This window comes from Epinephelus lanceolatus, chromosome 14 (genome assembly GCF_041903045.1).
Source record: "Epinephelus lanceolatus isolate andai-2023 chromosome 14, ASM4190304v1, whole genome shotgun sequence".
In the NCBI taxonomy this organism is placed as follows: Eukaryota; Metazoa; Chordata; class Actinopteri; order Perciformes; family Serranidae; genus Epinephelus; species Epinephelus lanceolatus.
Window position 1 is genome coordinate 20,826,578 of NC_135747.1, and position 27,982 is coordinate 20,854,559.

Sequence of the window (27,982 nt, forward strand, 5' to 3'; positions counted from 1 at the left end):
GGAGAACAATGCAATTTTTGAGCGGCGGCATTATGAAATACTCTCGCAGATGAGGGCCACATCTGTTCAAAGTGTTGTGGGAGAGGACTGGAGTGACATCAATCATGTGACTGTAGACTGCGATACTAATCAACCCTCGACTGGTGCAGACAGAGAGGAAATAGAGTTTTATGATGTCACCGTCTCTTAATGTCACATCTGTAATTGCTCTGTAATTCCATCATTTCCTGGATGTAGAGTTTTTGTGCGTGCATGAGGGTTGCATTGACGTGATATGGAACTACACTTGTGTGTCCTCAGAGTTCAAGTGATTACCTGACACTCTGTCCACCTGCTTTTGATGAATTCCTCAAGTGGTTTTAGCGTTATGGACCTTTGAATTGGGGACACAGGCTCTCTACAGGTGCTTTGTGTTTTATTTCAGTGCCGTGTGAGGATGAAAAGAATGAAAATTACTCTCTTTTCATCATGCGTAATGCAAATAAAATGTTCAGTATCTAACGGGGCTACACAACAACGTGCAGCTTTGATGTGAAATACAATTTCTACAGCACACTGCTTTCAAAATAAATCACGTCCTCTCATGTGTAGCTCTGAGAAAATAAAAGGTTCAGATAAGAGAGAAGTAAAACATTAATCCTGTTTTCCTACAAACCGTAGAGAGTACATACATCTGCCCACTCCTAATGATGGTAGTTAGTGTTCCCTTTATCCTGTTTCTAAAAATCAAAAGCACAAAAAGAATAAAAGTTATAGAAGAAAAGATTTAACAAACTGGAAAGCAGACACAAGAGAAGGCGGCCATATTGACTTCACTGGCTTTCAAGTTGAAAGCCAGCGTAGGCATCCCCAACATCCTCTGACTCTTTGATGTGATTAAGATGGATTCAGACTTTCCCTCAGTGCACAAAAACCACACAATTTCTCTGCTAATGGCCACTACCAAAACCCTGAGCACTGCAGAGAAGCAAGAAGACAATTAGCATGTGTTTTAACTGGGAAATATTGTGTAAATGTGAACTAGTTCAGGATCGTTGAGTGAGATATGGAAAGCCCAGTATTTTAAACGTGCAGCAGGTGTTGCAAATTTTATGTGCAAAATGTGATAATTCATCCAGCACTTTCTGCACCTACAGAATCATCATCTAATACAGACTAATCCACAGCAACAAAGCCAACTAATCACATTACGGTGCACCACTGTGAGTCATTCTGCCATCACACAAAAGCACTTGCAGGCTCTTCAGCAGAAGTAGTGAAAGGATGAATCACCAAGTAGCTTTAAGCAACAAAAAGGGAATACTTTCAAACAGCCCTGTCTATCCGCAGTAAAAACTTGAAGCTGTTGTCTGGAGTTTCCACAGAGAAAGTCATGCTCTGTGTGTAAAAGGAGAAAGTGCTCTAAATCCATTTCAAAGACGAGGGCAGACAGTGACGGAAAAAAGTAATGAATATTTTACAGGCTGGGAGTGCGGAGCTGCACTCCAGGTGACACTCTTGCGTTTATAGAGCTTATCAGAAACCCATCAGCCATTGAGCACGGCCGAGGCAAAGCCATGTGTCTGATTGTTTATCAGCAGCCCGTTGGTGGTCCCCCCGTTACCTGCACACCGCCTGCATCAGGCCAATCACGGGGACATTATGCTGTAAATTGGACATATAAATGACCCTTTGATGGAGTGCTGCTGTTGAAGTTTGGCTCTGAATGTCTCAGATTAGAGGCCGGCTATATCAGGAAGCTGTATGCCTGCAATATAGTGCTGGATCCCTGTAGGGAGCTGATATGGATTTTCATGAGGTGCGCTGTCAAATTATAAATGATGTTAACCCCTTAACTTCTGGTTTCCCCCTTTAACTCTCCTTTAAGGACCTTTGAAGTTGGAAAAATCTTATGCTCACATTCACACCTACGGACAATTTAGAGTTATCAATTAACCTAGTCCCCAATCTGCATGTTTTTGGACTGTGGGAGGAAGCTGGAGTGCCTGGAGAGAACCCATGCTGACATGGGGAGAACATGCAAACTCCGCACAGAAGGGCTCCCACACCCGGGATCGAACCGGCAACCCTCTTGCTGTGAGGCGACAGTGCTAACCACCACACCACCGTGCCGCCCTCATATATACATATGTATATATGATATATATATATATACAGTATATCTCCATATATGATGTTTAATGAAATGTGGTGCATTGTTTTATAAACATTTTCCAAAAATCTGGGATGTTTACTAGAACTCGAAATAAAATTATGTGGATTTAAAGGAGCTCTGTACAACATTCAGAACATTAACATAGCAGCAAACCACTATTTGCCAAGTAAAGATATAGTAGTGTCCTGAGCAGAGAATAGAAATAGAGCAGTAGAAATAATGGACGCAGCTACCATGAGGTCACCCACTGTGAACTGCTGTTTTGAAGCCTCGAGTCTGGCATTTCAGCCATTGCCATGTTGGTTTTTTAGAGCCAGAAATGACCATATTTGGGCAAGAGACTGGTGCTGTGGAGGATCAAGGGGTAGATCTGACTGAGAAGTGAAGACACTATCAGCAGACAAAAATTCAGCCCCTGTACAGTTGAGTGTTGAAATTAGCTGAAGAGGCCAAAACCATTTCTTGTTGCCTGGCTGTAAACATGTTTATTTCTGCTGTAAAGTTGGGCATTTGAAGATGGGAGTCGATGATGATAGACTCGCTTTGAGGAGCTGCAGTTTCTGGCACACACAATGGCTTCATTTTTCAGCCTCAGAGGTTGCCACTTGTGCTCAGCCTTGCATTCAACTGGCCCTTTGATAAGTCCCGCCCCTGGACACAGATTGGCCAATCGTAACGTAGCATCGTGCTGTCTCAGACCAGGGTCCAACGACACACAGCTGTGCTCCATTGACTCTAATGCAATTGTTACAGATTTCCTTCATTCTCAGGCTGGTTTTGTGGATTTGGAGCTAAATGTTGTGCTGGGGCACGTCGTGCATTAATGATACTCGTTACCTGGAGAGGTTGGAAAAAGATATACGTTTCTTCCCTGTTCCAAAACCAAAATCACACCCTGAAAAGTGTAGGGTTAGCTAGCTAGCTACTGAAGATATAGCCTATTGAATGTATACACATGCTGCTTTCGCTTTTTAATGATTATTACACTAGCTGATATTGAACCAGCTGTGTGTCATCGCATTGTGCGCAGTGGAACATTGTTTGACTGAGATCCCTGCCCATCTGGCAGCAGAGTTCTGGGTGTTGGCAGCAGCAAGGGGACAAAGCCAAACACCGTTCATCTGCACACACTGCGATGACACACAGCTGGTTCAATATAGGTGAACTTTCCCTTTATATTCATTGTCTTCTGTGGCGATCAGCAGTGATGTGCTGGTTCACTTTTACACTGTGATCTGTAGCCTATAATTCAGCTTTAGCTTTTAACTATCTTTGTCTTTTTAACCTGATTTTTCCCTGGGGCCATCATTGTAAAAGACACATCTGGTGATAGGACAACTCGAACTGTAGATAAGTTCAATCATGACTCTTTGTATTATGAATTTTTGAACCATGTTGTTTTATATTTGTAAAACTTTCCTAAAGCCAAGAAAAGCGATTTAAAAATCTGTGACCTGTCGGGAAGCTAGGAACTTTTTGGCATATCTAGGGGTGCATCATCCATCTATGATGCCACTGGCTAGATATTCGGCACCAATCTACACTGCACTCATGTAGGTTACCGCTGATATCAGGTTGGCAGTGTCACAGAGGTGTAGCACCCACCCTCTGGTTTCTCCCCAGGTAACAATGTTAGCTCTGTCAGCACTGTTGCTGTTGTTAGCAATGTTTATTCAGTTAGCATTGTTAGCTGCTAGCTGCCAGCTCAGTGGCCTCCATGTTGAGAGCCATGTGCAGACAACTTCTGACTCCTCTGATACGCTGTGAATGTTGCATACAGCTCCTTTCAACAACAATAATATAATGACAGTGGGATGGATGGATGTTTTGGCCAATATTACTACATACCTGAGGTAATAAATGCTTTTGCCATTTCTGATTTATTTTTGACATTTTAAGATGATAATTACATGCCACTGTACGGATCAATAACTGTTGGCCATACTATTACTGCTCAATGACGGGCATTTACAAATATAATCAGTCAGCACATAAATCCCAAATCACCGTCACTGTCTCGTGGCATTTGTGAAATGATTGTGTGCACAGTGAGGCCAAAATGAGGTGAAACAGGAAAACACAACATTACCTGCTACCTGCATATTGTACCATACGCTTACATACTGTGCCTCTCTTGAACTCAAACAACTTTTTAGAGAAAAGCAAAGAAAAATAAGATTTTTTTTTAACATTTTTGCTGCAGTATATTGTTTAGAACAATAGTTTGAGGTATAGAAGCAACTTTAACTGAATCAAATTAATGAATAAAGGTGCCTCTAAAGACTGAAGCATGCATTTAAGGGTTTAAGACATACCGTAAGATGAGTCTGTGAGGACACAATAAGGTATTATGTGAATACTTAACTGTCTGCATCTATTCCATCTACCTGAAAATTAGTAACAGCAATGCCATTAAAGCAAATGTTTTTCGTTGATTCACCCTAATGCCTCTCCTTTCACTCAGATGAGGTACCGCTGGCACTCCATGTTTTCGTTTTATCACTTAAAATCTCCTCAGAGTATTTGGGTTTATGCTCATCTAATAACTGGCCTCTGGAGGGAAAATGCAATTGTATGAAATTAAAAGGAAACCTCCTGAGGAAGGTAATGTGTTTGTACACACATCAAACGAAAGAGAAAGTGGCACTGACAACATCTCTCTACAGCTTGTGTGACTTGTGCTGTGCCAACCGTGCTTGTGAAGCAGTCCTTGAACAAGGGCGTTTTTTGATTCGGTGTGTATCTTCCTCTGTGTGAGTGTGTGTGAGTATGAGAGTGTGTGAGAGAGAGAGTTCTCCACTGCTCAAGGTGCCTGCCAACTGAATGACTTTGCTGCAAGGGATTAACAGTAACAGCGATCTATCTCTTCATGAAATCTTTCTGTAGCTCTTGAAAAAAATTATATCAAAATGTTGAACTACCCCCAATTCTGTGTGCCGGCATCCACACATGCAAGTCTGTCCAAAGGCTTTACACGTGCTTGCATCATCATCCTTTTAATTGAGCTTCCTCTGCCTACACTCCTTCCATGCGCTCCCACTTTCTTCTCCTCTCCCATTCTGTGTTGCTATCCAGGCTCTCCAGAAACCAGTTGCAAACTCCTCCTCTTCATCACCTAGCAGAATAATGAGTGTACATTTATAAGGAAAAAAAAACAGTGATTAACATTTCATCCCAGCCTTTTCTTAGCACTAGCGGAGCACAAATAATCAATAGACACAATGCAGCGGGAAAAGAGAAGTATGAAGAAATCAATCTGGGCTGGAAGTCAAAGTGAGAAAGGTGCTTGCATGATCTCTCATAAAATCAGCTGCTAGACGAAGACTGTCTGGGAAAGAGACCCAGAGGACATGGCCGGACTGTCTCTATCGCTGCGGATCAATAAGAGGAAGCATGGAGGTCAGAGGTGGAGGTGCTACCCCGTATTGTATTTCTCTCACTATAATGATTCTATGCAATGCTAAAATTGATATGCAGGTCATCCTCTTCCTCTCTCTTCAGTTTTGTTTTCCACCTGGTTTATTGTAATTTTTTCATGGTGGTGCCGTGTAAGAAAGTAAAGGTTACAAAGGAGGGAATGTGAGAAACAAAGCACATTCGTCAAGACATTTCCAAGGAGACAAACAACCAAAGCTAAAGTAATGACTCAATTTTAGTATATTTCTCACTTTGCTTTGCTATTCTGCTCAGTCTCTGGAGAGCATTAGTCATCTGTGTGTCAGGTGTAGGAAGTTTGAGTGCTTTTTAAAGATTTCTCTCTGGCAAAAAAATGCCCCACACTGGCTACAAAAGACAAACCGGGGGGAGAAAGAGTGTGAGTTTCTTTAAGATTTATTCATATGAAAATAATATAACAATAATAAGAACATAACAGATGTTTAAACTGCATTAATAGGGACTGTGTTCAGTGTAATGTCAAGGGCTGTCCCTGGATTGAAAAAAAAAGAAAAAAACAATTTAATAGAATGACATACAGATTTGTTCACTGCTTGAACACTCTGAATCACAAATTTGTTAAATTGGCTTTTGACATGAGGGACTTCTGCAAATTAATGCAGTCATGCAAAATGACTTTTAACATCTAGCGTATCATTGCAGCAATATATACTTGTGAATATTTCAGTGATTTTTGCAGATAACTCTCCAGGAAATAACTCTGTAAACATTAAAATAAAAATCCAAAAAGACCCAGCCCATCTTCATTTCACTAACTGACTAATAAGGGGCTGTCTCACAAATTTTATACTTGAGTGCATTTCTCAAAACATCATGTCCATCACAACATCACAACACCTATATGGCATCCTATTCCGAACTGTAACCTCCTTTAAGAGGTGCGTTAAGTGACATTTCCTGCCCCAATGCACAAAATAATCTGTGACAAACTAGTCTAGCCTGCACACCTTTCCAAGACTCCCCTTTCAGCTGGCATCACAACACATTTCACCGTCAAGCCCAAAAAGCAAGTAACAATGCAGTTTTATTGTTATATATGTTTATATGTATATATTTATATATATTAGATATATTCCCTCTTCACTAGATGTCTTTCTGCTGTGACAGCGTGACTCCTACTTTTGTCACTCTGCCAGGAACATGTCCATGCTATTTAATTTCTTGGCTGCTAATAGAGGTCAATACAAGCCATGTTTTGCTTAACGCCCCATTTAACCTTGAACAGCACTGCAGTTCATTGCAGCTTGACCAGAAAAGGTGGTCGGAACAATGTGTTAATGTCTGATAAATGGTTTTAGAAGGGTATCCTTGGCCCTCGCTGGCAGGTACAGTATAGGAATGTGCTTCTGTGTAATCCTTGATTGTCGAACACTGACCTACCTACCTACTGCCCGTGTTGGTGTCAGTAAAGTGCGCACAAACCGTGGGCACGGGGATCTTTTTATTAACATGACGTGAAAAGCAGGTGCGTCCCAGCAGCTCGGAGCTGAGTAATTAACGGGTTAAAAGGCTGATGTGCATTAGGCCCCATGAGAGGTAGATGGCCTTGTAGTTATTATGCTGAAGTGTCAGAATTACAGATACATGTGGGTGGAGCCATTGACCGGAGAAAAAGAAATAGCACGCTTCTGTGCCACTTAAATGTTGAATTAGAAGAAAGTCTGACTGCCAGATTAATAACTGGAGAACACTTACAATTATCTAACTGCTCATTATCATCAGAAAACCTCCTAATACCGCCTCCTTTCATACAAAATTCAGCTCCAGTCATGTATACATAAAGAAAAATCTCTGAAATAAAGTCTCACTTTTTCAATTACTTTCCTCTGAGTGCACTTACTATTGATTCCTTTTGTATTTTAGATTTTAGTCTGTGTAAGTACTACGTACAGGAGGTCTATTTGGTCCACTATGCATGTGCTTAATATTCTTGTGCTTGTGCCTTTCTCCTGTATTATAATAAGTTCTAGAAATTCAGTCCATGCAGGGGATGTGGACAGAGGGGAGGCTGTGTGTGAGCGCAGATGTACAGTCCTCGGCCACCTGCAGGAAAACAAATTGAGCTAAACAACCCAGCGAAGCCCTGCTGAAGCGTTAGAGAGGGGTTTGTGTCCTATTGGTCTATGTAGCATAAATCTTCATGTGTTATTCTCAATAATACGATTCTGCTCTGTAGCTCGCGCTCCCTCGCAGCTGGTGTCCATGTCGATGTTGTGTCAGTTACACAGTTGTTTCGATCTTTTCGATGATCTCTATCATTGACTTGGAGGGGGAGAGCAGAGAACAGTCGTCCTGATCCCAGAGACTGCCGGGGCTGGAGTTCCCGTCTGTGCTCAACTCGTCGTCCTCCTCCTCGCTCTCCTCCTCGCAGGACTCCAGGTAGTGCAGACCCAGCGCGTTGATGCCGGAGTCCTCAGAGCTGGATGGGGAGGAGCAGTGGTCCATTTTAGGGCCTTTTATCTTATCCACAGGGGAAGGATGTTTGTGTTCACTGTACACCTGGACCGGCTGCACAGGCGCAGGTGCAAGTGCAGGTGTATGTTGGGCTGGCGGCGCAGGCTTCACTTGTTGCCGAGGCTGAGCAGGATTCTGGGGCTTCTGAGGAGTAGCTGGAGCAGGTGGGGGAGGTGTTGGGGGATGAGGTGGTTCTGGTAAGGGAGGCGGGGGGCGCTGCACGTAGCACATCTTTCCATTTATACGTTTGACAATGTAGTCATCCACAAATAGATCCGCGATGACGCAGTACTTGGGTGACTCCAGGTGAGGTGGGGACTGGAAGCAGGGGGCGAGCTTCAGGAAGCGCTCAGCCAGAGACACGGACAGGTCCATGGTGTTACTGTACTCTGTTCCAACAGCTGGCACGGTCGTGCTGGGCAGCTGGCACACATTGGTCATGGGCTGGTACACATACTTGCCTGAAGGGAGAAAAAAGAACAGAAAAAGCTCTGATTAGCTCACAGTGTGTTACCTGCTCAGCACCAAACAGCAGACAGTTAGTGACTAGCTGGTGAACACAGTGGAGCATTACAAAACAGAGACAGACATTTGAGGTTGAGACATAGCCGAGTCAAAAAGGAGAATGAATAACAAAATTGGACTTATTCATCAGGGAGCCAGAAACACCACTCTGAATGAATGACAATGTAGCTCTGTGTCAGCTGAATGTTTTACTACCATGTTTATCATATGAACTTAAAGGGGAACTACGCCCACTTTAAAATTCTTTCATGGCATTCCTTTGGTCTGAGACAGTTCAAAAATATTGGTAAACATGAACAACTCTCTAAAAAATCCAAAAGCTATCGTGCTAAAACTCAAATTTGTGATGTCAGTATATAAAGTCTGGAGCTGCTCCATAAACAATGAATTGAGAAAGATATTTTAAATGACACTGAGAGCACCCAGGGGAACGTTCTGCATATGTGGGTACATTTTCTGTTTCAGAGCTGAGAACGCTACAACAGATTAAAGCTCATTTGGCTATAAAAAAGCAAAGGTATGGGTCCACAAATTTAGGCACCCAGTCATTGTCTATGGAGACTTCTAGACTTTATATCTAATGACATCACACGTTTGAGACCTCTGGCTTTGAGAAAGAATATCTCAAGTTCACAAATATTGATTGAACTTTCCTTGGCCATGGAAATACCATACTTAATTCTTAATTTAGGTGGTGTTTCCCCATTAAAAAGTGATAATATGTCATTGTTGTGTTTACAGCTTCTTTCCACTGCCCCAGAGCGACCAAAAGAACAGTAATCAAATGCAGGTTTAAATCAATAAAATAGTGAATAAATCCAAACCATGGCACCATGTGGAGACATGTGGCAGGAATCCCAACAGCAGCATGAAAATGCACTCTGAAAATTCTAATTCATGTAAATAAGCTTTGCTTTGTAAAGACACAGTGGAATAGAAATTCATTTTACAACTTGTTATCCTGTGTCTGTGCATTAATTATTCTGTTATCTCTTGGTACTGTATGTACCAAATATGTGTCCCATTTCTGAGCATTTACACTGTTAGAAATAAGGGTGCTAACTAGAACCATATAAGGTTCTTCAGTTTGTCCCAATAGGAGAGGTTACACCTAGAATTCTTTAAGAGGATTCTACCTGGAACCCAACATAAAGGGTTGTACCTAGAACTAGGGATGTCCCAATCCGATGTCAAAGATCGCAATCAGGGCCGATCAAGGCATTTTTTAACAAATTGGGATCGGGTATATCGAGCTATATGAGAACGCAATCTTTTATTTAACATCAGCTGTCACACAGGTGTTTTTACTTGCAAAGCTTTCATGCAGAGACACGCTAAGTGCAGCTGTCTCCCACTCTCTGTTCTCTTTCTCTCCTCCACTCTGCTGAGCTCCCCGTGCATGTGTAAGAGCAGAGGCTGAGCCCCGCCACGGCCATAACCAACAGCAAAAACACAGTACAAGATTGTTTATTTATGGTTTTCACCAAAATTATGAGCCCTTGTTTCATTTCAGCTCAGTGTGAAAATCTTGTGCGTTTATGGCTCACGATGTTTATCTGAAGGCGGAGGAGAGACAGCAACAGCAGCAACTACACTCACCACACCACTGCAAAAACACAAAAGAGTTTTATATTAATGTAGCCTAATCCATGCAAAAGATGTGCAGACAACGAAAAATAAACACTGAATGAAATACAGGAATCAGCTGCACCAGAAAACAGAAGTATCAGATTGGGACTCCCATCCCATCCCCACCCAGAACCCTCTATGAGAGGTCCTACAGAGAACACTGCTATGGTGTTATGGCTTTACCTAGAACCCTCTATCCATAACCTTCTGACTTCTAAGGGTGGAAACAAGGACCCATCCAGGATGCTCTTCCAAGATCCCCTATATATTGCAAGGGTTTCATCTAGAATCCACCCAGGGGGTTCTAAAAATAGTAACTGCCTTCTTTACCCACAGATCTTGCTCTCATTCTTCATAGTTTTAGTTTAGCGGGCCAAGGGAACCACATAGTAGCCCTGGGTTTCATGAAGCTCCTAAAAGGTCAAGGCTGATACAATCCAGCAAAACCCACAACACTCATGGTTCACAATCATGTTATTAGGGGGTAGAGATTTCATTAAAACCTACTACTACAGCCTTCACTATTTCAATGTTGCAGTTGCGTTGGGAACCAAAACTCTGTTCCAAATTAGAACTGAATATGAGATGCCAAGTATCCATTAAAAAAAGACCATATGGTGTTGTATGGCATGAAATGAAGTTAAAGATTTCAGCTATTGCATAACACAAAACAATGAATGGATTAGAGGATTCCTGACACATCTACATTTAAAAATACCATCTGAAACATGGGTAAACATTTTATTTTAGAATGAGGATCTTCTAACACCCACGCTTTCAACAATCCAAAGAACTGTTTCTTCCAAAAAGGGTTCTTTGGATTAAAAGGGTTTTTATTGGAACCCTTATACCCAGTTCAGACCAAAGATTCAGACCCGACAATGGCACACCTTAAGGACAGAAACAGGCTCAGTGGGGACGCAGCAAGCAAACACGCCATCTGTGATCACTTGACCAACGGACTTCACTACAAGCTGATTGGCTGTAGAAACAGATGATGTGCTTTAAGTTCTGAAACCAGCTGCCAGCGATCTGACCAGCTGAGTTGCAGGTGACACCATCAGCCAGCCTGAGTCGAGCTCATACTGGCCAGTTCACAAAACAGCAACTACTCTCTGCAATGTTCTAAAACGGTTTCGTCTCGTCCCAAATCTTTAGTCTGAGCTGGACTTTAGTCTTACTAAGAACCCCTGAAGAACCCTCTCTTCAAAAAGGGTACTTCAGAAGCAAATGGTCCTAGGTAGAACTTCAGCCCTTCAGGAAGAACTCGGATTTCTAAGAGTGTACATATCAAAATCCCTGTTTTCTCTTCCTGTCAACTGTATACTTGGTATTTTTCATACATACATCTATCCAATCAAGTATGAACCCTTCCATCATGTAAAACTGCGCTCAACCCCTTAAGTCATGGGTTGCTGTCGCAAGTAGAGAAATATAATAATACTAGTGAATAAACATGTGTAGCCTATTTTCAGTTAGTCTCAAGTGAGGACAGTTTCTGAAGATGCCAAAAAGTGAGTTGGGAGGCACAAGTGAGGAGTGTGTCTGTGATAACTCTGTCCTTTCTTAAAGGTGGTTCCAATTTTCGCATCACAAAGCATTTCATGCCGCCGAAGGCAAAAATACCTGCCTCGCCACCACCATCTGAGGTGGAGCTGCAGCCAGAGTGTCACATAGTTTAAATGTAAGGCTATCCTGAGCCGAGCAGCAATCATGTTGGACCCTAAGAAGCTGATGCAAGACTTAATTCAAAACGGACATATAGGATTAAGGCCAAACAACACCATGGTGCTGATTTACATCTGGATCACTTACATAATGGATCGTGATGGTGAATATAGTGTCACATCCTCTCTGAGATAAAGGCCATACATTTGTTCTGTCTATGTTCATATACACATTTTCTAACGCCTTCTGTGTGAGTTATGCCTCCCATCCTGGCAACTCATATACTGGTGGTGATTGTGCAAAATGACTGCTCCCAAATGTTACTCATTGTTTGCAGCCCACTGCCTCCAACTCTGAGCCGTGCAGCCTGAATAGTGCGGCTCAGATGTGTGTTTAACTGGCTCCCCGGAGAGGGAGAAACTACAGAAGATGACAGGCCTACGCATCACTTCCTCTCACTCTGTGTCCTTGTCTTTTGTTTCGCTGGCTGGGGGACCCATTCAATCAAAAATCTTTTCCCAGGTTACACTGAAAACATCAAACTACTTCAAAGTAGGGAAGTGGCTCTGTTTTCAGAGTTTGCTGATGAGACGTTTCTGCACCACACAAAAGATACTTAGTTTAATTAAATCTTTATTTTCAGCTCACAAGAAGAGTTAACTTCATTCACGTGACCAGCTCTTCATTAAGGACACAAAACTGCATCATCCGCCTGTGCCAAGCACTTAAAAGAGGCTTGATGTCCGTATACTTTGTAAACACTGTTAACAGAAAACACAGGAGCTAATGTCGATACAGACGAAAGCGGGGAAACAGTAGCCGTCCTCTGTTTAATGAGAGAAACTCAATGGTCCATGTTCAGACTGAGACGAGCCCATTCAGGCAGACACGACAGAGGCAACAAATGAGAGCTAAAGCTGTAGAAGGCAATGTGTTGACATTTAGTTTTTAGCATATTACACCTAATTGCATTCATCCATCTGGAGTTTCAAATACCAAGAGCAATACTGGGGGACAGACAGATGCATGGGCAGACAACAAAACAGACAGACATATGGAGCTAACACAACACTAACACTGGCTGTCGTCAGCAGCCTTGCAGAAGGAACACAGGCTGTCTGTAGATTTACAAGGTGTGCACAGAATGCAGAATTAGTTTGCATTAAGTTAGAAATATCACTGTTTCCATCAGGCCCAGAGCTCTGCGTTATGTGGGACATTAATCTCACCTAGTCTGGCAAACAGGAGAAGGGGAGAATCCTTACATGTTAAAGAACCCGGACCCTATTTTCCATTTTTTCTGTGTCTAAGTGACAAATGGAAACAACAATCTGCAGCAAAAAAGGCTGCAATGTAATCCCCTCAGACAATTGTGCACTGTCAATTTACATCTATTGAAAGTGCTTGTTTTTGCCACTGACACGCTCACACGTCTGACAGCATTATGGAAAGGACTCTACAGAGAGATGAAATGTTATTTCTTACCATTCACTGTTCTGTTCAAGTAGAAGTCTCGTTCTGAAATCTCGAGAGAGGTGACTTGTTGAAGGAAAAACATCGGTGGAAATGTTAGTGAGAGCTGGAGAGAGGGGTGATGAGAGTGCTGGAGTAGCGAAAGCTTAGCTTAGTGTTATGTAAGATGTTGGGTGTCATGGCTGAATATTTAAGTGATTTCAACAATGTGGAAAAGTCACTGAGTTTTCAGAACGAGACTTCTCCCTGAGCAGGACTTGGTTAACCAACAGCCGATCAGTGAAAAGGTAAAGAAAAACATTTTATTTCTCAAGGAGGATCCTTTACATAATGTTGTCAGAAATTATGCTAGCAATCTGAGCAGTTGATCTGAGCTGTCGGTGGCAAAAACAAACAGTATTTGATGGTGCTCAGTTGCCTGTAGAATTGCATTGCAGCCTGTTTCACCGTTGTGGCTGATATGTTCTCTCTGAACACTGGACTAATTTTAAGAACTGTTGCTTCCATTAGTCATTTAGACACAAAAACATGTGGAAATAGGGTCCAGGTTCCAGAAATACCAAGGCTTCTTTTTCAGCAAAACACAACTTTCTGTTTTTGGATTGCATGCTTGAAGATACATTTAATTAGATTATTACAAATACTATTATTATTATTACAAATAATGTAGGTGGTGGTAGTTACTTTGAGATACTTTGTTTTAAGACTCTTTTAATGGCATGTGGAACTGCAACAATTAGTTGATCAACTGACAAGTCGACTGACACGAAATCAATCGCCAACTATATTTTGATCATCATTAAAAAAATATTTTAGTTGGGGCACCCACTAGCTCACCTGGTAGAGCAGACGCCCCATCCACAAAAGGTTGTGTCCTTGCTGCAGTGGCCAGGGGCTCAATTCCAATTTCCAACCCTTTGCTGCATGTCATTCCCCCTCTCCGTCCCCCCTTCACACTATAGATGTCCTATCAAATAAAGGCAAAATGCTCCAACAAATATCTTTAAAAATAATTGTTTTAGTCATTTTCAAGTAAAAATGGCATACATTTACAGGTTTTAACTGAGCAGTTTGCTCCAGGGGTGAAAAATGAAGCCAACACAGAAGTGCCAAAACCTGCAGTTCTTCAAATGGCCACTTGAGGCTGGATCCAGAAGCCAGTCAATCCCAATACACCACCATGTTAAAACAGCAGAAATAAACATGTTAACAGCCTGATACAAAATAAGTTTTTGGTCTCTATATCTAATTTACACCTCCATGACAACTATAGGGGTGAACTTTTATTTAACTCATCCATTTAAATTTTACTAAGGCTCAAAGTTACAAATTAAGAGTGGGTCCATTAAGGGTGGGTCGCTTTGAGTAACAGGCTGTCTCTGAGGCGTCGCTACACTCTGTGAGTCAGACCCTCCACTCACTCCTCCACAGCTCTATCCTCTTGTCCAAATCACTTCTGGCTCCAAAGAACTAAAATGGTGAAGGCCAAAATGCTGAACTCGAGTCTCCATAATGGGAGTCCACAAACCAATGGGTGACGTCACGATAGCTACATTCATTGTTTTATACAGTTTTACCCTCTCAGATGAGTATTTGATGTGTTTCTGTGTAACACATAAACATGAACTGAAATTTTTCAATATTAGACTGCTGGCTAAAATATTATAACATGCATTTTTACTGTTTTCTGAAAGAAAAATATTAACAGAATAATCAAGAGAGTTCTTGGCATAATAATCAATAATGAAAACAGTTGTTAGCTGCAGCTCTAATGGGATTAATTCCTGTCATATACTTTGACTATGGCATTTAAAGGTGTCTTATGGAGTTTCTGACCACTAGTAATGCTACAGAGCAATGTTTGTACAATTGGGTTCCTGTCTTGTTTGTATCATGCTCACACGCGTGCTAACAGTAGCAACCTGGCCATTACAGCAGAAGAGGTGTACAAGCCAGCAAACATTAATGTAAGAGATGCATGATTTAAAATATTTTTAAAAGATGTTGTATGAAGGAGAAATGCATTTAGTGTGTTCATCAAGCCATAATGATACAAGTGTGATCTGGTGGTTTATCCTTAATAAACTTTGAACAACAACAATGATGGTTTGTTTACAAGAAAACTAACCTTTAATTTCAACGGACTCAACCATGGACGAAACAAAACCTCAACAATGCAGAACAGATGAGCCAATGCAAAGTGCCCCTTTACTGGAGATATACAAACATTGACTGACAGCCAGTGAACACTGTCTATGCAGCTTTATTGATATTCAGCTGTACTCTACCCTTCTGTGTTTCCCAGTGCTGGAGCCCTCGCATGACAATGTCAGTTGTTAAGTGGCCTCTGCACCCTCTCCCTCTGCGCTGTGTGTACGTGTGTTTGTATTTCCATGCTAACAGAGACCAGATGTCCTCACAAAGAAGGAAAAAATGTCTGTTTCACAATTCTGAGGGCATTTTGCCACCCCCCACTTTTTCGTTCAGGGTTATGAAATGAAAGATGAGACTAGCATCATTCTATATTTTTCTTACTGTCCACAAATTCCATAAAAAGACCAAAACTGACAATATATAAGATCTTTAAATACTTTCTGAGTTGCCTACCCGGCCTGTGGCGCTCGGCCAGACACCCATTGATTTCTACTGAAGACGTAAATCGTTAAAAATGGGTCACAAATATATAGCTCAATTTTAAAAATATAAGCTAAATCAGTCTCCCAACCAGCTAGGCACTGTGGCTTTAAGCAAATGTTACTTAAACAATAAGAAATGGTGCATTTGTGGGGGACTATTTTCCCTAGATTAATAGCCTACACATTTAGTGGGCTGAGTATTTATGGCAGCCGGACGGTCTTTGTGGGATTGAATCAAAATAAACTACAGTGTCCATGTTCATGGTAATGAAGAAACATGTCTCACTGTGCAAGAGTGTATCTAATAGTTTCTGTACTGCAGTGGAGGTCTACAGCACAGAGGAGAGAGCTATATCAGGCTCTGGCTTCACAGAAAATACTTGTTAGTGAGACTGATTCATTGTTGGATTTGGTCTTTTAAAGGTCTAGTGTGTAGGATTTAGTGGCTTCCACCGGTGAGGTGGCAGATTGCAACCAAATGAGATTTCTCTCGTGTGCTCAGCGGGCAACTAGCAACTAAGGGTGTTAAGAGCACAAAGAGCGCTAAGAACGCAGAGAGAGCTAACAGTGTTAACCTGCAAAGTCACCAGAGGGTGGGTGCTACGCTTCTGCAAAGACAACGTGGACCTAGAGGGTGTTATCAGCAGTAACCGTATGAACAGAGTGCAGAGCAATTAGCTGGCCAGTGAGATACACACAGGGACTTACATGCGAGTAGGTACAGAATGCTCCTGGGATGATGTTTTTCTGTAGGCAGATGCATAAGTTAGTGTCGCCCTGGTTCCCTCGTCAAAAAGCCTATGGGATGGCCTATGGATTATTGCAGAAAATAACCTCTGTGGCAAACACATGTTTATGAGGCTTACACATTTTGTTCAGCAAGAAAATCCTCATAGATGAACACCACTTCTATGACTCTTGAAGCCCAAATAGAATAGTAGAGGTAAAAAGCTAACATTAGGTTATAATCAAACTACGCCGCAGTCGCATGACTTAACCACAGTGAGACCGTGTTTGCTGTCATTAGGTTCTGTTGTCTTATGTAGCCATTTGTTAGCTACCACTTTTTTTAAGACACATAAAAGCTTTAAAATTCACAAGTGGGGAGTTACTGACGTATTTCATGTTGTAGAACAAAGCACGAAAGTCTCCTAAGCTTGTGTTAGCCATCAACTTTATTTCACGCATCTAATCTATAACCCATTCACTTCAAGACGAGGGAAGCGGGAGTGGCAAAATGCTGCCCAATTTCTGGGTTTTGAGACTCACTCCTGTGGCACTCTGTAGCTGCGGCTGGAGCAGCTACGTGATCAGCCCATGTTGCTAAGTTAGCGCTTAGTTAGCTATGAAGTATTAAAAAGTGGTTAAAAGAGAGGCGGTTAGGGTAAGGGTCACATCTTGTTACTTTTAAGACGAATCACGTCCTCATGTAGGCCTATGATGAATCATAAAATGGATCATTGCCACCGTTGGCCTCATATTTGTTCGCTGCAACATGCCGTTGTCATGTTGGTAGGTTTGTCTTGTACTAGTGGTGGGTGCGGTTTGTAGGGGTGTGTTGCGTACACTCCAAACAGAATGTGTCTGCAGATATACACGTCTCCTTGCACGCACTAACATGCACGCGCTGCAAGGCCATCTGCCACAACAACAAATAGAAGCTTAGATTACAACCCACAGAACGAGCGTGACTTCATTCTCTGGTAAGGACGCCATTACTGATTTGTATAATCAATTACCCTACATCTTTATACAGCAAAGAGTTGTTTTCTGCCATATTAATGCTCTGAATGTCACATAATGAGTGCAAAATGGTGAACATCGCTTGCAATCCATCCTACATTTCCCCTCTTTCTTGTTGTTTTGTAGTGTATTTTCTCCTTCCTAAAGATAACTGGCCTCACAGAGACAACATGCTGTCACGAGACATTTCTATCCCTGCTGCAATGAAGGCTGACAGACTAAAAAAAAGCATCAGCAGTAAATGTACGAGTTTTTGAGTCAATGCTTCAGAACCGAAAGCAGGAGCTTCTCTGCAGACCCACCACTTTACACCTACAATCACTCCGTGAAAAATCAACTGCAGAGGAAACGCAGGCACAATATTTTCCACTGACAGCAGCCTCAATAGACCAGAATAATACAGTACGTAGCCACAGGACATTTTGCACTTTGAGTAAGGCAAATGACTCCGTACTTTTTTTCTCAACTGGAAAGCCTTTCATCACGTTATCATTAAAAGCCACCGAGAGCAACAAGTTCACTGGGGACCGATGAAAGGCATTCTGGGGGATGTAGGAGATCATGAACTGGAGGAGATCTTAATGAGGCAGTTGGGTACATCAAACGAGGAAGTAACACCTCTTCATTACAAGAATGTAATAATGAATTGAGGGGATCTACAGTTTAAAAGCAGTGGAGGGGACTCTCTTGCCTACTTTTACAGTGAGGGAGTGAACTGTGTCCAAAGTATTACAAAATGTCTGCAATATATATTAGGGAACTTGGGATTCATTATTTAAGTCAGTGTAAGAATCTATTAGTTTCATTTAGGTGTTGGAACCAGAAGATAGAGAGTGTTATATATAGCCAGGAGCTGTTTTTAAAAATACATTTATGATAAAAATCTAGAGTTCAAGAGGTTAATGAGACAACAGGAGAACAGGCAGCTCTTTCCCAGGAAGTTACAGAGTGCTCTCTAGAGGAGGGAGTGGAGTGGATGAGCTACAGTGCAAGGAGCTCAAACTCCTCTGCTCCCACCTGCCTCCATCTTGCATGCCTTCCCCGCTCTCTCCTGGGCCTGTGGCTGGCCAACGGCTGCACAGTCTGGTTTAATACAGGAGATAGTGTCTCTGAATAATGCAGCATGTACCTCCTCAGTCTCTCACTCTCTCTCACACAGGGCTTCGACATCACTCCGTCCAAATTTCAGCTCTACTGTCGCTGCAGCTGGAGGGGAAAACACTTGAGAGACTGAGGTTTTATTGTCGACAAACTCTACATATAGTGAAGATGAATGAGCACGACTGTCTCACACAGATTATGTCATTTTAATATCAGCTTATATCAAAGCCTCAGTGGAGACTGAGTCATTAGCAGCCCCCTCAGTTTGATTTTTTTTGTCATTTGAGCTGAAGCCAGAAGTCTTCATGTGCAGTCTGAGCAGATCTTGTACTGTAAATGCAACATGCCAGTTCAAACCAGCATGTTGGCAAAATCAGGTGAGCGAAAACAATTATTTTAGCAGACTGTTTTCATTTATCGACAGCTGCTGCACCCATTTGGCCGGTGGATACGTCCACTCACACATCCGCTGCTCTTTGTGTTTAAATCTGTCCAACAAAGAGGCTGCAGCCTGGGGTAACAACACAAGTCTCAGGTTTCAACGGAGGGGATGGTCTGACCCAGCATCATGTGAAACTCCTTTCCTGTTTCCTGTTTCATGCCTCCAGAGGGGAAAGGCTGTTCCTGACTTGCAGCCAGCTTGAAATCCACTGTTTAGTCTGTCACCATAGAGAAAAAAATGCAACTCTCTGGACTGTTTTTCCTCTTCACAGTGCATTAAAGAAGTATTTCACTGCTGGAAAGATCATCTTTTAAAACTGGGCTGTCTATTCAGTAGAAAGATAAAAATCTTGGGGCGTCGGTAGCATAGTGGATAGTGCCGGCGCCCCATGTATAGAGGTGATGCCTCGCTGCAGCAGTTGCAGGTTCGACTCTGGCTTGTAACCCTTTGCTGCATGTCAACCCCCACTCTCTCTCTCTCTCACCCCATTTCACTCTGTCCTGTTCATTAAAGGCAAAAAAGCCCCAAAAAAATAATCTTTAAAAAAAAAAAGATGAAAATCTTTTTGAAATTGGTGCTACATGACCAGAGGAAAATGAGAAAAAGGGCTCTGGTATTTGCTCTTGCTCAAGAAGTAGAAAACCTAAAACTACCAGAATACACTGTGCCGCACCAGACCAATTAACACTCCCACTATTGGATGATGTAATGTGAGCTTGTGCATGTTGACACAGGAAACAACATGATGGCCAGATGGTGACAAATGATCAGGAATTACAGTTTTACAGTTTGATCTCAGTATTTACAGTATGGTGCCCACATCCTGTTCACAAAGTCTCGTAATACAGCCAAACAGTGCACAAAAATATGTTTCTGAAAACATTTTAGGCAATACAGTAACATAATCTTGGTTTGCTGATTTGCTTCTATACCCTGTGTCCATGGTGGTGGCCCGAACAACAGCCCGAAAAACGGATGATGCCTTTTAAGCAGAGATATGAGCAGGGACATCTGGGGGCTGGTAAGATGGAGGGAAGTTTACCATAGTTCATTTACACATACTGCCTACATTGCTATGAGACAAAGCTGGTTGAAAATTGGCAAAGTTTCCTCTTAAGCTTCAACTCTTGCAAAGGCCTGAAAGGATGGTTCAGATTTCTTCAAGGCTATCTTACTACAATACTGACATGTCCAAATATACCCTTAACAATCAGTTAATTAGCTATCAGGACATTTTGACTGACTCTGTTTCATTCAAGTGTCCCAGTAAGCCACGGCAGTGTGACAGTGATCCAGCTTGCACAGTCCCAGGACCCTAAAACTGAAGCATCCATTCATTTTATTATTTACACCTGTGCTTTTCCTACCGTGACACACCACAAGTTTCTCAACAGAAAATCGTCTTCATCAATACATGATGAATATATGATGTGAAAACCATCTTTGGATTCAACACCTTACATGGAAAATTTGTGGATAAAGGTGAGGCTGCTTCCTGTTCAAAGGCATTCATCTACCAAGACTTAAGTCACCTGTGAGCTTGTCAAAACAGCGAGGTAGCGGAGACACCAGTGACTAACGAAACAACAGGCTACTTGAGTTGCATTTGACTCAACTGACAAGTAGGGCTACAACGATTAGTCGACTAATCGATGACTAATCGACTATTAAAGTAATCGGTGACTATTTTAGTAGTTGACTAATCGGTTTGAGTCATTTTTCATAGAAAAGTACTATAAAAGTACCCCAAAATACTCTTATTGCAGCTTCTTATGTTCAAATATTGGCAGCTTTACACACTCCCATGACGATGAACTAAAACCCTTTGGCGTGAGTACGAAACAAGACATTAGATGACATAATTTTGGGGTTTGGGAGAGACAGACCGACATTTTTCAACATTTTAACACATTTTTTGATAAAATGATTAGTCGACTAATCGAAGAAATAATCGACAGATCAGTCGACAGTGAAAATAATCGTTAGTTGCAGCTCTACTGAAAAGTGACCCTGTATGTTTCCTAAGGTTCAGCTCAAAGCTAATATGAGGCTCCAGCAGTCTAAGTTAGTCAAGTCAAGTTGGTGTCTTACAAAGTTGCAGTCTCGTGTTTTCCCCTAGAGTACTGTGGTATTGTGCATGCTTTTAAGTGGTTATACATAGTGTATGTGTGTGCGTGGGTGTGTGTGTGTACAAGACAAATAATCTATGTCTCTCCCTTCTTTCCTTCCTTCTTATGCCTCCAAAAGTTTGAAAATGAGAAGAAGCAAGTCCAACTGTCCCTCCCCCACAAAGGCCATGAGTTTAAATGTATGTTTTTAACACACACTTCTAAAACCCTAATATAGTTAAGACTCTCATAAATACAAAATAACATCCTAATGAAGAACAGGAACAATATCTATATAAATTTGATCACTTATCTCCTTTACTGCCATAAAATATAATGTGTTTGCTGTGTGTTACATCACTAGAAAGCCCAGGAAATGCTTTACACAGTACGTCAGGACTCAAATAGACTGCCTGAATGGTGTTTGAAAGATAGGCCTCAAGGTTGTGCCCCTGAGAGAGGACAAAAAGATTCTGCAATAATCCTTTCAGAACTTTTCTTTGGTGCTGCCCTTTTTCCAACATTGAGAGACCAGCAGTTAGAGTGGTTCCCAAACATGAACAATCAATCAAAAAACATCCCCTCTGGCCTGTGCTAACAATGTATCGACCCTTCAATAATAGCTGAAGCATTTTATGATTCAGCACTGCGGCAAATTTTGAATTGGTCAGCAAATCAATCAATAAAGTGCAGAGCTTTATCCAATAAGCCTTCATATTTCCCTTTAGAAATAGTTGCAAGCTACAGCTGCGTGGTGTGACAGATGAGATGAGGAAATTTGACAGAAGGATCCCCATTTCTTGTATCTACAAGAGAAGTACAACTTGTAACGTGCAAAATTGAAGCTGGCAGAGAATGAGCAGACTGACAAGACTGTTCAGGACTCATTAGACTCTGTTAGACTTTCTTAATGAGTAATTCATTGCTCTGCCTGGTAATTGTAATCAGTTAGTAAAGGATAAAGAGAGAGAAAAAAAATATTCAGACCAGGTGGTTCCAGTGCTGCTTTGAGCAGAAGCTCTCATCAGACATGACATATTGGCGGTGACACTAAACGCAGCTAATTACCACTAATGAGAGACTTGGACTGATGTTGTCACCAGCTGGGAACACTGCCTCCACATACATCCAAATCCAGTTTTCCCCAGTTTCTCAGCAAAAGGTTTAACAAAGCTACAACTAAGTGGAAACTACTGGAAGGCCGTCAAAGCTTCATTTTCTTGCTGTAGCCTGCACAGACTGAGTGCTGAAGGGGCGAGGAAGACAACAATAACTTGATTCTTATGCGATGGCACGTAGGAAGTAGGAGAAGCCAGGAATTAAGTCACAGGTAATCACTGCGCCACAGGTGCGATAATGGAAATAATTTGTGTTTGAAAATTCAAATGTTGAGCCAAAGTCTTACTAAACATTGACCTTTTGTATTTGTTTGCCTGGAAACCTATTAAAAATGTAATTAAAAAGGCAGTCTAGCAAGGCTCCCTGTGGTGAATGCGCAATTATCAGCCTCAGAACAAGTTTATACTCCAGGCGACAGTCATAGGCACGTTCAAAATGAGAATGTGGTGAGATAAGGGGCGTTACAACATTTCACTCTTTTGCATCCAGTGTTATTGTGTGTTGCTAGAAAGAAGGGTGTGAGCCAGAAAGAGCAGGCGGCTATTGCATGCAGAATCACGCTGCTATACTTTTCTCACTGGGTGCCCTATTTCTGCCTGATTCAGCAGTCTAAGCTGGTTTATTCTCACTGTGGTGCATGAGTGTCCTGCGAGGGGAACCTGTGAATTACAATGGAAAGAGATGTGAAGGTGAGAGAAGTTCCATCAGGATGTGGCTGGCTCTTTCCTCTAAACCATAACAAGCCTGAATCAAATAATGGGGACAGAGTGCTCCATGTCCATTGTGCAGCACATTTCCAGCCAGAGTGATGAATATTTCAGAGATGAAAGGAGGAGCAAGTCCAAATGTTTACAAATGATGCAACACTGAACAAGCTTTGCTGAGAAACACAAATCCCAGATGTGGCTCATAATAAAGTGGAAAGAATTCATCAGTTTTCTGCCACATCAGATATTTCAAATCGCTTGGCTCATTCTGGACGCAGGCAGGCATCTAAATCCAATGATTACATGGCAAAGATTACAATGTGACTTGTGCAGTTGCACACTATAAGCCCCGACTGCGTGGTGCAGAGTGGAGGGTGATTGTGTTTTACACTGATCTGAGGATTTCCAGGGCAGCCAGAGATGGGATAAATTAGGGCGACACAAAGAGACGGACATCCTGTCAGGTTCAGGCACGGCTACTGTGGTTCTGCGGTGGTGTGGAAGTGTCAAGTCGGTTCACATGGAGAGAAAGTGTCTGAGGTGCGTAAGTGGTGCAAATGCCACTGACACTTGAAAAAAGTGAAAAGGAAACTGTCTACGTTTGAGTGGAGCTGAGCTCTATTGCCAATACAGTCAATATAAAGGATTTTAACTATAATATTGTTGTACTATTGAGTTCAGTTGATATTATCAAATATTTAGCCTGTAAGTGAAGAATATGCTGCTGTACCTGTTTGACTTTGTCTCTCTTGATGATTTTGTGGCCAGAGGTTATACTTTAAAGAATAAAGGGCTCTCTCTACAACAGTAACTATAAATATATTAAAACATCGTTCTAACTCAAGCAGATGGTGGAGCTCATACCACAACTATAAAGACAACAACAGTGGTGAACAATAGCAGATATTCACAGCAATTGATTAATGATAGAAACACTATTAGCCAATCAAAATCCATCTGAATTTACAGGGCAACACAGCTGGAGCACCCAGCGTGTGCTTGGCGCCCACTGTTCACCGAATGTTATTGTTCATTAGTGTGGATGCTCACATTATCTCTGTTATAGTTGTTGCTTTAATACTGATGATATTCAAAATGTCTCTTATTGTCAACAAATCCCATGAAAACACAAGACAAGTATGCTAGTTAATTTCTCAGAGAGTCTCAGTATTTCCCGATGTCGCGACACTGTGTGTAGCACTCAGCCACAAGCCCGTTCCTTCAAATGCAAAATGTAAATCTTTAGATCTGGGTCACACCTGCACAGTTTCATTCTGTAAACGGACTAAATAATTCCCCAAAACAGCTGGACAGTGTAGTTTTTAGCAACATTACTCAAACAGGAATAAATACTGCATTTGTTGGGGACTTTCTCTGCTGCGGATTAATAAAGACAGTATTTACTGCACACGGATTGTGTGTGTGTGGGATCGACTCAAAATAAACTACAGTGCCCATGTTCATCATGATGAAGAAATGGTATGTTGAAAATGGTCTACGGCTCAGAGGAATACGCTATTTCAGGCTTTGGCTACTCAGGCAACTCTTAGAAGAAATAATCCATTGTTGGTTCCCATCTGATCATGTGATTTGCTGATGGTAAGAAAATTGTCACAAGACTTGCATTTTAAAGCAGAAATGAAAGCTGTGACTCAAGTGTCACGTCACGCAGCATTTTTCTAAGTAACTGCATTAACAGTGAAGTAAAGGAAGGTTGATTTTTTTTTAATCTTTCTGAGCATTTCTTTTGATTCTTTTACATAATATACACATGTACTCTCATATTTAGTATGTAAGACGGACAGATAACCACGAAGGAATATGCTACAGTATAAGCTGAAGGCCTTAGAGTTCAATACAAAGTGAACTAGGAAACAATATCAAAAGTTAAGATTATTCTAGTGTTTTTCACCCCTACATACCTCAAATAGTCATCATTTACAGTAAATATATGGACTTACAGTAGAAAAATAATATACCCCCCTATTAAAATATGCTATTAATGCCCCCCCCCCCCCCACAGTATATTGACTATTACTATGCTATGGCAAGCAACTCCACACATTCACAAATCATAAATCATAAATAAACTTTAAAAATGTCATTATAATTGCTACCAACCCTGGTATTACTATGTACTGCAGTTCTGCACGTGGTTTGTCCAAGTGGTGTTGCCATACCACAGCAGAACACGGACCACAGGCGTATCCAGTTAACATTAATGTCTTTATTACATTATATTTGTCGAAAAGCCTGCGTGATGTGTGAGCAAAGTGTCAATCATTTATGTTTCCTGCATGTTTAATTTATGTAGACAGTAGTGCCTTTAATTTATTGCATATTTGTAGGCCTACGGTACTGTGTAGCTGTACTTGCTTATGATAAATAATATAACATAGTAAGAAACAGTAGTAGTAGTAAGAAACAGGGGTGGGGGAAAAATCGATACAGACTGAGATGAACAGACTGAAAATCTTTATCTCATTTGATAAAATAGATGTTAAGAAATTAAATTCTTTAGGGACATAAGTTACAGTTTTAAAAAAGGTTTTCAGCATAATAAACGTCATGAAAATGTCATGCATAAGGCATCTCCAGCAGAACATACTTTAATTTCATTCTCTGTCCCTTAGTTAAATATTTTTTTATTATATTGCCCTAGTTCACTCTGTATACAGACAGTGTGATAATCTGTGAGCGACAAATGTCACGAGGGGGCGTCTTTTTTCTTCTCTTTCCTGTTTTGGGAGGACATGTTGTGTTTGCATTGTCATGTGAAGCCCGGCTGCTCTGAGCAAACCTTTTAAAAATCTATATATGCAGTACCAGGGAGAATAAAGTTGCCAAACAGAAGATGAGTCCAGTCATCTTAAGAGTGCAATCGCAACACATTTACAATTGCAATAATACGATACGATACAATATGATATGATATTGCATTGTGACTAAGTATTGTGATAATACTGTACCGTGGATCCTCTGGTGATTCCCACCCCGAGTAGGATATTAGTTTTCATATTTACGAAGACCAGCCCCACCCCAACAGATTTGGTCCTCCTCAGTGTTGACTCCATGGCTACGGCCTTGATTACAGCTGACAGCTAAAGTAACATGGATACAGGAAAACTGCCTTGATGCAATCTGTTTAAGTCACTATATTTGAACGAATGAATGAATTACTGAAAATCTGGAGTGGGTATCAACATTTAACACTGAGGCACAAGTACAGAACAGAATAATGGCAGTAACACTGAAACCATTAAACATCTGCTTCTGAATTTTGCAGCCTCCATTGTTTAGTCTACATAAACTATTCAGTCTGTTAGAAGGTCTCTGATCAAGGATAAATGTGACTAAGTTTGACCTCGATATTATGGCAGTGAATACAACTCAGACAAGTTTAAAAAAACAAACAGATTAAGAGCACTTAGGCAGCAAATGTTCACTCTGAGCGCGTCAGTATGGAGTTAATATCTGCTTCATTTTGTCCTTTATAGTCGAGACCCAAGTGAGCCGATGCTTCTACGCTCTCACACGGCCATGACTGTCTATCATCATATTCTGCCACCACAGTGACACTGAGTGAGATAGATTTCTGGTATTACAGTGAGCTATTAAACCGTGTAAAACAAACTTACAGTGACACCAGCCCAAGTGGCAGCACCAGTGCAGCTTGAAGCACTTCCCGTGGCTGTGGGTAGCGCAGATGGAGAGCCCATCACAAGGCAGGAAGTCTGGTCTCCCCGCGCAGCTCTTGGCCAAAGCCTGCGCCTCGTCCAACTTCTCACTCTTCGGACACTTCTGTGCTCCCGAGGCGGCCATGCCAACATTTCCTGGATCCAAACAAAAAGAAAAGCTTTGTCCGAGTAAACTACAACATAACCGCGAGGGACCGTGCCGAGGTTTCACGGTCCACGCAGCCCAGGAAGCTTCTCAACTGGGAGACAGACGCGAAAGGCGGCGCTGGATTTGTGTATCCAGAGCAGCTGCTCACACAAAGGGTGGAAACATATCCCGTGAAAGTACAAGAGCGTCAATTAGCAACGTGTAATGTGACATTTAAAGCCTCCCATGGTCGTGATCAACATATCTCTCCATCCTCCCCTCGCGTCGGGAAGCTCCTCTGTGCGCTGGTGACGCGCGTACGGAACAACGGCGCGCATCTGAACTTCATCACACAACGGGAGGAGTCCACAAACACAAAGCCAGCTGCTCTGCGCACTTCAAACACGCATCCAGGCTTTCATTCCTTTAAAAACTTCACAACACCTGGATCTGGATCTGACAAATACTCACTTTCACCTAAATAATATTAGCAAATAAGCCACATTTTTAGAATATCTCCTAATTATATAATCTTGGTAATATTCCAATAGTTCACTAAATCGTGATTATTGTTTTGATCATGCAGTTCCCCGCCTTTAAACAATGAAAGGTTCAGAAATAGTGCAGTTACAGACAAAATGGAGCATCATGCTGTACAATCCAGCTGCTCAGTCTGGAGCCTGCAGCCGCCGCTAGATGGCAACCCCAACATCGACTCATTGCTGGGGCGTGAGATTTCTTTGGGAGTGAGCCATTGATTTATATAAAAGCAGTTTAGCGCTGCGTGTCTCCCTCAGCTCTCCTCTGTCACCGCTGCAGCTGAGTCAGCAGGAAAACAGAAACCAGAGACACACACCACATGAAGAGCAGTCTTCACTTTTTTCTCCTCCAGAGAAGGTTTGACTGGTGAAACACATCAAATGAGATGCCACATCAACAAC

General features: G+C 41.8%; 1 protein-coding gene across 1 annotated transcript; it reads right to left on the minus strand.

Annotated features, from left to right (window-relative positions):
- Positions 1 to 5,968: 5,968 nt before the first annotated feature.
- LOC117248182 (UPF0524 protein C3orf70 homolog B) lies at positions 5,969 to 27,379 on the minus strand. The gene is made up of 2 exons (XM_033612978.2): positions 26,855 to 27,379; positions 5,969 to 8,526 (listed from the first exon to the last, which is right to left on the minus strand). The coding sequence occupies exons 1-2, from the start codon at positions 27,036 to 27,038 to the stop codon at positions 7,832 to 7,834; spliced, it is 879 nt and encodes a 292-aa protein (XP_033468869.1). The 5' UTR covers positions 27,039 to 27,379; the 3' UTR covers positions 5,969 to 7,831.
- Between the last annotated feature and the right edge of the window lie 603 nt (positions 27,380 to 27,982).